The sequence below is a fragment of the Hyla sarda genome, chromosome 6 (genome assembly GCF_029499605.1).
Source record: "Hyla sarda isolate aHylSar1 chromosome 6, aHylSar1.hap1, whole genome shotgun sequence".
Taxonomy (NCBI): Eukaryota; Metazoa; Chordata; class Amphibia; order Anura; family Hylidae; genus Hyla; species Hyla sarda.
The window spans coordinates 25,184,323-25,195,622 of record NC_079194.1 but is presented as its reverse complement, the minus strand read 5'-3'; the positions used below and the strand labels follow the sequence as shown (position 1 = coordinate 25,195,622).

At 43.4% G+C, this 11,300-nt stretch overlaps 2 protein-coding genes across 9 annotated transcripts in view; both read left to right on the top strand.

Annotated features, from left to right (window-relative positions):
• The first annotated feature begins 3,829 nt into the window (after positions 1 to 3,829).
• The window catches only part of LRRC39 (leucine rich repeat containing 39), a 44,615-nt gene continuing 37,144 nt past the window's right edge, over positions 3,830 to 11,300 (top strand). For 4 of the 8 annotated variants that reach the window (XM_056523362.1, XM_056523366.1, XM_056523364.1 and 1 more), the window contains exons 1-2: positions 3,830 to 4,087; positions 9,855 to 9,932. The gene's annotated coding sequence lies outside the window, so the exon portion shown is untranslated. Of the gene's footprint in view, positions 4,088 to 5,220; positions 5,237 to 9,854; positions 9,943 to 11,300 lie in introns of those variants that run through there. The other 4 variants (XM_056523367.1, XM_056523363.1, XM_056523368.1 and 1 more) reach the window with 3 other exon arrangements.
• Positions 6,349 to 11,123, top strand: LOC130275423 (dynein light chain Tctex-type 5-A-like). The gene is made up of 2 exons (XM_056523370.1): positions 6,349 to 6,454; positions 10,214 to 11,123. Exons 1-2 carry the CDS (start codon positions 6,399 to 6,401, stop codon positions 10,794 to 10,796), a joined length of 639 nt encoding a protein of 212 aa, XP_056379345.1. The 5' UTR covers positions 6,349 to 6,398; the 3' UTR covers positions 10,797 to 11,123.

Here is an 11,300-nt window from a genome sequence, read left to right as displayed (position 1 = left end):
CAGCCTTCTGTAAGCTGATCCTGATACAGTCTGCTGACAATCTTGTCTAAACCAGTGATCAGCTGACGGCTGTCCGGGCATGCTGGGAGTTGTAGATTTGCACCATCTGGAGGGCCATAGTTTGGAGACCACTGCAAGTCTAAACAACAATTAGAGAAATCAGTCATCAGACTAGTAGGAATTTTATCTGTCTGGACTGATCATCTTATAAAATATTATTAAATTGAGTTAAAGTTCCCGATCCTTGGCCCGTGCAGACATGCAACGCTCGCTGTCCTCATAGGACGTTTGTTTGCAGAGAAAACATGGACGATTCTTTGGATAAACCCACAGACACATGTCTGAGCCCAGACAGATATATATCTTCTTTCTATGCAAATTGTGGTGGTGACTAAGCAGCGGGCAGAGAATGCAGACACTGGAGAGAATAACACTGCGCGGCACATGGAGCGGTTTCCCCGGTGATACGTGATGAAGACGCCATTTATCCGGAGAATCTTTCCTGTGACCTCTGTAGACGTCTGTTAATGCAGGTCGTGTGTATGTGGCTGCTCCTTGGAGTGTATGGAATGAACATAACTCTGTAATGACTGCGCGTCCTGTAATCCCAGCATTCCATAGGAATCCATCACCGCCTGCGTGTACTGTGGATTAGGGCTTAGATTGGGTTCACTAGGGTAAATTTCCCATTTTGCAGGTATTTTCAGGAGTAGTAAGGCTGGTGGTGTCTATGTCCGGCCCCATTCACATGGAGGAAACTTCAGCCAGACATTCGGCAGGCGCCGGCACTAGGACCGTTCGGAAATACAGGATCTCCATAGACGGCAATGCATTTCCAAGCGGATTTCGCAGAAATAATTGACATGTCATTTCTTTTTTGTTGTGCGGTAATAATTTTGCGTAGTCTGGAATTTCCGCGGCAGAGGATTCCGCTGTGTGCACGGTGCGGTCTGCTGCAACAGAATTTCAGAGCTAAGTTTTTCTGCCGGATTTGGTTTGGATATTCCACCGTGTGAATGGGGCCTAAGGGTCAGGGATAGATCACTTAGTTCACTGGTGGGGATAGGGGGACAAGATATGAGGTGGGGATGGGATAGAGGGACAAGATATGAGGTCGGGATATGAGGTGGGGATAGGGGGACAAGATATGAGGTGGGGATAGTGGGGACGGGATATAAGGTGGAGAAAGAGGTACGGGTTATGAGGTCAAGATAGGGGACAGCATATGAGGTGGGGATAGGGGGACATGATATCATGTCAGGATATGGGGATGGGATAGGAGGTGGGGATAGGGGGACAAGATGTGGGGATAGAGGACAGGATATAAGGTCGAGATATGAGGTGGGGATAGTGGGGATGGGGGATATAAGGTGGAGATAGAGGGAGGTACAGGTTATGAGGTCAGGATAGGGGACAGCATATGAGGTTGGGATAGGGGGACAGGATATGAGGTTTGGTTATGGGAAAGGGATATGAGGTGGGGATAGGGGGACAGGATATCAGGTCAGGATATGGGGATGGGATATAAGGTGGAGATAGAGGGAGGTACGGGTTATGAGGTCAGGATAGGGGACAGCATATGAGGTTGTGATATGAGGTGGGGATAGGGGGACAGGATATGCAGTTGGGATATGAGGTGGGGATAGAGGGACAGGATATGAGGTCGGGATAGAGGACAGGATATGAGGTTGGGATATGAGGTCGGGATAGAGGACAGGATATCAGGTTTGGATATGGGGATGGGATATGAGGTCAAGATAGAGGACCGGAAAGCCCCATTCACTCCAATAAAATTCTGCAGCAGATTCCGCAAAATACCAGACTGGTCTTATATTTTTGCGGAAAGAGAAAATTCTTCTGTCTGAATGGGACAGCAGATTCCCATGGAAAGTAACGGGCCGTAAATTCCGGCTGAATTCTGCCGATATTCTGCAAAGACATTCTGCTAGAATCTAAAATTTGTGCATTGTGACACTTGGCAGTGTTTCCCAACCAGGGTGCCTCTAGCTGTTGCAAAACTACAACTCCCAGCATGTAGTTTTGCAACAGCTGGAGGCACCCTGGTTGCAAAACACTGAAGAATAATCATCATTATGATATAGCAAACAAGAGGCGCAGGTAAGCAGAGCTACGGCCGCCATTTTCACTTATCAGACCCCCGCAATCATGCTGCAGGCAGTCTGATAAGCAAATACAAGCACCGCAAATGCTTTAGATGCTGTGATAAGTATTGATGATGGCATCTGAAGGGTTAATGGTGGGCATCAGTGATGTTCGCCATTAGTGGTGAGGTCCCGGCTGGTGATAGCAGCTCCTGCGCTCGCTTCATAGTCTGAATGCCGCCTTTGGCTGTCCAGGCATGCAGGGAGATGTAGTTTTGCAACAGCTGGAGGCACACTGGTTGGGAAACACTACACTAGACAATGAAATTCAGGTTAAATCTCCTGTGGATTTGCTATAGATTTCCATTGCGCTATTTGATCCACCTTTTTTCTGTCTTAGGGTGCATGCACACCACATTTTTGCTGTACAGTTCCCATATCAGGTCTTTGATGAAAAAACGGACTCCTCAAAACCGGACTAAACGTGTGTACAAATTTTAACCCGGATACAGTTAAAAAAAAACTAAAAACTTATATGATTTGAAAAATGATGTAGGTTGCATCCGTTTTTTAAGAAAAAAAAACGTATATGTTTTTAACTTTTCACTCCATTATGAATAAAGTTTCACTTGTTTGATTGAAATTCCAGGAAAAAAAATTGTGCAAAGTCAAAAACTGTATGGTGAAAACCGGATGGAACCATTCGCACATACGGTTCTCTACGGTTCCTATTGACTCCCATGTTATAAAAAACGTATACTGTTTAATATGGACAAAACCGTACAAGACGCAAAACGGACGCAACGGGATGCATCATTTCGCATACGGTTTTCAATTGAGAGTCAATGCATACGGTTCCGTACAGTTTTCGGATTGAAAACGTATACGGGGACTGTATTGCAAAAACGTGGTGTGAATGCAGCCTTAGGGTACGTTCACACGGGCGGATTACCTGCAGATTTTGCTATCATTGACTTCAATGGGTCCAAAGAAAAATCTGCAAATCTGCCTCTATTGCAGATTTTCTGCTGACCCATTGAAGTCAATGGTAGCAAATACGATACGCTGCGGAAATTCTGCAGGTAATCCGCCCCTTGTGAATGTACACTAAGGGTGCGTTCACACGTGCGTATTCAAATATGCAGCAAGCTTCAGCAGCTTTTGCTGCCCATTGAAGTCAATGAGCAGCAAAATCTGCAGCAGCAAATCTGCTGCAGATCTGCAGCAAAAATACGCACGTGTGAACGCACCCCCTAAGGGTACGTTCGCACGGGCGGATTTTTTGGTGGGTTTTCCGCTGCGTATTTGAAAGGGGGCGGGCTTTTCTCGGCTGTGCGCAGCAGATTTTCCGCAGCTGCGGAAACCCGCCGCAAGCCCCATTGAAGTCAGTAGTGTGGATTTTCTGCAGCGTAAATTCCGCCGCGGAAAATCTGCTGCGGACATCCGAGAAGAGCCGCAAAAAAAATCCGCCCGTGTGAACGTACCCTTACTGCGATGTCGGTCTAAGTTGACAACATGCGAGCTCTGACATTACGAATCAATCTGGTAAATGAGGCTCTGCGGGGCAGCGCCTGGAGATAAAGGGTTACTGTGCTGCCTGAATGCAATGGATGGGGAGGATAAGTATCGTCATGACTACAATATATGGCCCGGCGGAGGGGGGAGAAAGAGGAGGGGGGGGGGGGGGGTCCTTGGGTCTCATGGCAACACCATAAAGCCGCAATAACATCCAGTTGTGGGAGGGGGCAGATTTATTTAGCTCTGGCAAAAACAACAGCCCGGAGCCAATGTAATAGGGAACGTCAAGGACTGAAGAGAGAACGCGAGAAAGTGGCTAAACAGAGGACGAGATCCGTACAGTGCGAAAGAAGAAAAAAAACGGAGAAACTGCGAATTGTGGCGGCTGGAGGTTATAGGAGGACATCACCGAAAAGTGACCTCGAATCGCCTGAAGAAGACGCCTTCATATTTCGGTCATAAGATTGGTATGTGGAAGCGGAGGAGACATAGGGGGAGATTTATCAAAACCTGTCCAGAGGAAAAGTTGCCCAGTTGCCCATAGCAACCAATCAGATCGCTACTTTCATTTTTAACAAGGCCTATTCAAAAGTGAAAGTAGCGATCTGATTGGTTGCTATGGGCAACTGGGCATCTTTTTCTCTGCACAGGTTTTGATAAATCTCCCCTATAAACCCCTGTAGCGATGGTTGTATCATGATGTATAGGCATTATAATACCTTCTAGGCTGCGTTCACACGGCCGTCTGTCCCCGCTTTTGTTTTTTTTTTATCCCCGTTTCGGTTCCATTCTTGCAGGCTGTAAACAAATTCAAAATGGTTTATGAAAAAAAAAAAAAAAAACATTCTTGTCAATGGGATTTTTTTTAACAATCTGTTTACATCCGTTTTGAGCCCGTCTGCGCTCATTTCCGTTTTTTTTTTGTTTTTTTTATTACGGCAGAAAAAAAAACGGCACGTGCAGTATTTTTTCTTCCGTTAAAAAAAAATGGAAGAAAAAAAAAAAAGCATACTGTAAATTTAACATTGAAGTCTATGCAAAACGGATGAGCCTTTAATGTCATCATCCGTTTACATAAGTTTTTTCAATCAGTTTTTTTTTTTCATTTATTAACTGAACAATAACGGATACAAATGGATAACATCCGTTTACATCCGTTATTGTCTGTTTTTTTAATTTTTATTTTTTTAAGGTCCGTTATTATTTTTGATAGGAGAAAAACGGGACGGGTCTAGACGGCCGTGTGAACGCAGCCTTAGGCTGCGTTCACACGGCCGTCTAGACCCGTCCCGTTCTTCTCCCATCAAAAAATCTATAAAAACGGACAATAACAGATGCAGACGGATGTTATCCGTTTGGATCCGTTTTTGTTCAGTTAATAAACCAGAAAAAAAAATTTTTTTTTTGTTCTGAGCATGCTCAGAAGAAAAAACGGATGCAAATGGATGACATTAAAGGCTCATCCCTTTTCCATAGACTTCAATGTTAAATTTACAGTATCCGTTTTTATCCCTCCGTTTTTTTGACGGAAGAAAAAATAATAAGGCCTCTGCAAAAGTGAAAGTAGTGTTCTGATTGGTTGCTATGGGCAACTGGGCAACTTTTTCTCTGCACAGGTTTTGATAAATCTCCCCTTTAAACCCCTGTAGCGATGGTTGTATCATGATGTATAGGCATTATAATACCTTCTAGGCTGCGTTCACACGGCCGTCTGTCCCCGTTTTTTTTTTTTTTTTTTTTATCCCCATTTCGGTTCCATTCTTGCAGGCTGTAAACAAATTCAAAATGGTTTATGAAAAAAAAACAAAAAACATTCTTGTCAATGGGATTTTTTTTAACAATCTGTTTACATCCGTTTTGAGCCCGTCTGCGCTCATTTCCGTTTTTTTTTTGTTTTTTTTATTACGGCAGAAAAAAAAACGGCACGTGCAGTATTTTTTCTTCCGTTAAAAAAAAATGGAAGAAAAAAAAAAAGCATACTGTAAATTTAACATTGAAGTCTATGCAAAACGGATGAGCCTTTAATGTCATCATCCGTTTACATAAGTTTTTTTCAATCAGTTTTTTTTTTTTTTTATCCGTTTTTACTTCTGAGCAGGCTCAGAACAAAAACATTTTTTTTTTCATTTATTAACTGAACAATAACGGATACAAATGGATAACATCCGTTTACATCAGTTATTGTCCGTTTTTTTTAGTCCGTTATTATTTTTGATAGGAGAAGAACGGGACGGGTCTAGATGGCCGTGTGAACGCAGCCTTAGGCTGAGTTCACACGGCCGTCTAGACCCGTCCCGTTCTTCTCCCATCAAAAAATAAATAAAAACGGACAATAACAGATGCAGACGGATGTTATCCGTTTGGATCCGTTTTTGTTCAGTTAATAAACCAGAAAAAAAAAATTTTTTTGTTCTGAGCATGCTCAGAAGAAAAAACGGATGCAAATGGATGACATTAAAGGCTCATCCCTTTTCCATAGACTTCAATGTTAAATTTACAGTATGCGTTTTTATCCCTCCGTTTTTTTGACGGAAGAAAAAATACCGTGCCGTTAAATGTGCCGTTTTTTCTGCTGTAAAAAAAAAACGGAAATGAGCGCAGACGGGTACAAACGGATGCAAACGGATTGTAAAAAAAATCCCATTGACACCAATGGGATTTAAAAAAAAACGTTTTTAATCCATTTACAGCCTGCAAGAACGGAGCCGAAAGGGGGATTAAAAAAAACGGGGACAGACGGCCGTGTGAACGCACCCGAGTAAGACTGATGGTTAAGAGATGACAATCGATGTCAGGAGGGAGGCCGCACAGCCAGGGCGGAGGGTTTGTCGCTTGTTTGTATCCATTTAAATTCTCTATTAATTCTTTCTGGGTGCGTTCACGCGCTCTTTGTTTTTGCGGGTTTTCCGCAGCGTATTTGAAAGGGGGCGGGCTCTTCTCGGCTGTCCATAGCAGATTGTCCGCGGCGGAATTTACGCTGCGGAAAATCCGCCGCAGTCCCTACTGACTTCAATGGGGCTTGCGGCGGATTTTCCGCAGCGTAAATTCCGCCGCGGACAATCTGCTATGGACAGCAGAGAAGAGCCCGCCCCCTTTCAAATACGCTGCGGGAAAACCCGCAAAAAAATCCGCGAGTGTGAACGCACCCTCTAATTGTATGAGATGATTGTATATATACTGTAACTATCAAGCTTAGAAGCCTAGATCAAATGTAGAGACTCAGGCCTGAGAGTTGGAGTTCTGCAACAGCTGGAGGCACCCTGTTGGGAAACACTGCTTTTTGGGGCTGAATAAAACCCTTTAAAGGGGGTACTCCCCTTGAAAAAAAAAATGTTTTTTTAATCAACTTGTGCCAGAAAGTTAAACAGATTTGTAAATGACTTCTATAAAAAAAAATCTTTACCCTTCCAGTACTTATTAGCAGCTGTATACTACAGAGGAAATTCTCTTCTTTTTAAATTTCCTTTTTGTCTTGTCCACAGTGCTCTCTGCTGACACCTGATGCCCGTATCAGGTGCCTGTCCAGAGCAGGAGAAAATCCCCATAGCAAACCTATGCTGCTCTGGACAGTTCCTGACACGGACAGAGGTGTCAGCAGAGAGCACTGTGGACAAGACAAAAAAGCAATTCAAAAAGAAAAGAATTTCCTCTGTAGCATACAGCTGCTAAAAAGTACTGGAAGGGTAAAGATTTTTTAATAGAAGTCATTTACAAATCTGTTTAACTTTCTGGCACCAGTTGATTTAAAAAAAATTAAATAAAAAAGTTTTCCACCGGAGTACCCCTTTAATGATCCTGTATAGTAAGAGCCGTTAAAACTTCTGTTTAGCATTTACATGGTATGTGATCTCATGTGACTTGTTGCAGCGGTAACGTGTCGATGTTGTGTTAGTCTGTGTAGGGCAGTGTTTCCCAGCCAAGGTGCCTCCAGCTGTTGCAAAACTACAACTCCCAGCATGCCTGGACAGCCTTCGGCTGTCCAGGCATGCTGGGAGTTGTAGTTTTGCAACAGCTGCAGGCACACTGGTTTGGAAAACACTGTATCAGATAAACAAATGACATATCTCTTAATTCCATAGTTTCATCTGATGGCCATAAAAGCCACAGAATTTAAAGGGGCACTTCGGAGGGAAAAAATATTTTCAAATCCACTGGTGTCAGAAAGTTATACAGATTTGTCAATTAATTCTATATAAAAGTCTTAATCGTTCCAGTACTTATCAGCAGCTCTATGCTCCAGAGGAAGTTGTGTAGTTCTTTCCAGTCTGACCACAGTGTTCTCTGCTGCCACCTCTGTCCATGTCAGGAACTGTCCATAGCAGGGGAGGTTATCTATGGGGATTTTCTCCTACTCTGGACAGTTCCTGACATGAACAGAGGTGACAGCAGAGAGCACTGTGGTCAGACAGAAAAGAACAACTCAACTTCCTGTCGAGCATACAGCAGCTGATAAGTACTGGAAGGATTAAGATTTTTTTAATAGGAGTCATTTACAAATCTGTTTAACTTTCTGTCCAACGGAGTACCCCTTTAAGTAAGTGAACCCTAGTTGGACACCTGTTCACCTACACCAGTGGTCTTCAACCTGCGGACCTCCAGATGTAGCAAAACTACAACTCCCAGCATGCCCTGTCCGGGCATGCTGGGAGTTGTAGTTTTGAAACATCTGGAGGTCCGCAGGTTGAAGACCACTGACCTACACTATAACCCAGTGTATTGGATGTAGTGTGGGTGAACAGGCTGACAGTTTTCCTTTAAGATTTTTACATAGAAGTAATTTAGAAATCTGTAGAACTTTCTGGCACCAGTTGATTTGAAAAACATTTTTTCCCTCCGTAGTACCCCTTTAAAGGGGTACTCCAGTGAAAAACAATTTTTTTTTTAAATCAACTGGTGCCAGACAGTTAAACCGATTTGTAAATTACTTCTTAATCCTTCCAGTACTTATCAGCTGCTGAATACTACAGAGGAAGTTCTTTTCTTTTTGAATTTCCCTTCTGTCTGACCACACTGCTCTCTGCTGACACCTCTGTCCAATTTAGGAACTTTCCAGGAGCAAATTCCCATAGCAAACCTCTCCTGCTCTGGACAGTTCCTGATATGGACAGAGGTGTCAGTAGAGAGCACTGTGGTCAGACTGAAAGGAAATTCAAAAAGAAACGAACTTCTTATGAATCATACAGGAGCTGATAGGTACTGGAAGGATTAAGATTTTTTAATAGAAGTAATTTACAAATATGTTTAACTTTCTGGCACCAGTTGATTAAACAAAAAAAGTTTTCCAGTGGAGTTCCCCTTTAACACAATGTCAAGTAGTCTTTTGCTTCTGAATAGTCGATGCTCTTTGAACACATGGACGGCTTTTTGAGATATTAAAGGGGTACTCCGGTGGAAAACTTTTTATTTTTATTTTTTTTAAATCAACTGATGCCAGAAAGTTAAACAGATTTGTTTTAAAAAATCTTAATCCTTCCAGTACTTATTAGCTGCTGAATACTACAGAGGAAATGTATTTTCTTTTTGGAACACAGAGCACTCTACTGACATCATGAGCACAGTGCTCTCTGCTGACATCTCTGTCCATTTTAGGAACTGTCCAGAGCAGCATATGTTTGCTATGGGGATTTTTTCCTACTCTGGACAGTTCTTAAAATGGACAGAGATGTCAGCAGAGAGCACTGTGGTTTTGATGTCAGCAGAGAGCTCTGTGTTCCAAAAAGAAAAGAATTTCCTCTGTAGTATTCAGCAGCTAATAAGTACTGGAAGGATTAAGATTTTTTATTTTTTTTTAATAGAAGTAATTTACAAATCTGAATGCAAAAAGAAGCACATACATGCACTCACCGCAAAGCAGGGACAATGGAGTCTGGAGGTTCGGGGGCTGTGACGGATGCAGGGTCTCGGCGTCAGCGCCGGCTGTTTCGCAAACTAGTGCGCGCTTCTTCCGGCCTCTCCGAGGCCGGAAGAAGCACGCACTAGTTTGCGAAACAGCCGGCGTAGCCTCTGAGCGCCACACACCAGCGCCGATGCCGAGACCCGGCATCCCGTCACAGCCACCGAACCTCCAGGCTCGATTGTCCCCGCTTTGCAGTGAGTATGTGCTTCTTTTTGCATTCAGATTTGTAAATTACTTCTATTAAAAAAAAAAAAAAAAAAAAATCTTAATCCTTCCAGTACTTATTAGCTGCTGAATACTACAGAGGAAATTCTTTTATTTTTTTTTTTGGAACACAGAGCTCTCTGCTGACATCAAAATCACAGTGCTCTCTGCTGACATCTCTGTCCATTTTAAGAACCTGTCCCTGCTTTGCGGTGAGTGCACGTATGTGCTTCTTTTTGCATTCAAATTGTATACTTGTATACTGTGTTACGTGCACCCCGCAGGAGACATGAGGACCGCTTCATACATATGTTAAGGTGATACTGCTCCTACGAGGGCCCTCCCTCCCTCCCCTCCTTTTTTGCCATCATTTACAAATCTGTTTAACTTTCTGGCACCAGTTGATTTAAAAAAAAAAAAAAAAAAAAAAAAGTTTTCCACCGGAGTACCCCTTTAATTGATTACAAAAATGATTCAAAATCTTGTTTTATAGTTGTCAAATGGATCAACCCCATGAAAGTGATTTGAAGCGGTGGATTTATTCCAAGCCCAAGCAGCACCAAAAGAGGAACGAAGGTGAAGCCCTACGATCGCAGGCAGTGACCCCTCTATTCACCGGCGGCCAGAGGTGCCAAGAAACCGGGATGAGAAGACGAACCGCTACTCAGGAACAACCGAAACCGACCACCCAGTCCCGACACGTGGTGGACCACAGCTCCGTGGATCCAGATTTCGACCTGCACCCTCATCCTAGTCGAGTCTTCTCTTCGGATGAAGCCTTGAGGGTCATGAAGTCCATCTTAGATGCGGAGCTGGGAGATTGTGTATACGAGGCTACGGGGAGCCGGCGGAGAGCAATGGAGCTGGCGGAGTTAGTTAAAGCGGCGGTCAGGGACCTGGGGTACGAGCGGTACAAGCTGGTCTGCTACGTGGTGCTGGGCCCGGTGTCCGGGGGGACCGTATCCTGCTGCAGCAGAAGTGTGTGGAGTCCGAAATCGGATACGTACGCGGAATATCTGTTCCGGAACCAGTCTCTGTTCGCACTGTGCATTGTGTACGCCGGATATTATGAGTGAGAGATGCGAAATGATACGGAGGATATTAAAGGGGTACTCCGGTGGAAAAACTCATAATTTTTTTTTTTTTTTTTTTTATGAACTGGTGCCAGAAAGTTAAACAGATTTGTAAATGATTTCTATTTAAAAAATCTTTACCCTTCCAGTACTTTTTAGCAGCTGTACGCTACAGAGGAAATTATTTTTCTTTTTGAATTTCTTTTTTTTGTCTCTCTGCTGACACCTCTGTCCATGTCAGGAACTGTCCAGAGCAGCATAGGTTTGCTATGGGGATTTTCTCCTGCTCTGGACAGTTCCTGATACGGGCAACGGGTGTCAGCAGAGAGCAGTGTGGACAAGACAAAAAAGAGATTCAAAAAGAAAGGAATTTCCTCTGTAGCATACAGCTGCTAAAAAGTACTGGAAGGGTAAAGATTAAAAAATAAAAATAAATAACAGTGATCATCCCTCCCTGCTTCCAGCTTGTGGTCCAGTATTATTTCGGGGTGTGGAGCGCGAATATTT

What these genes read in the sequence shown, in the direction of transcription:
- LOC130275423 (XM_056523370.1), top strand. Translation starts at nt 6,399, where the DNA reads ATGACAATCGATGTCAGGAGGGAGGCCGCACAGCCAGGGCGGAGGGTT. An exon ending in GGGCGGAGGGTTTGTCGCTT is followed by an intron (nt 6,455 to 10,213) that starts GTTTGTATCCAT and finishes CTTGTTTTATAG; the next exon opens with TTGTCAAATGGATCAACCCC.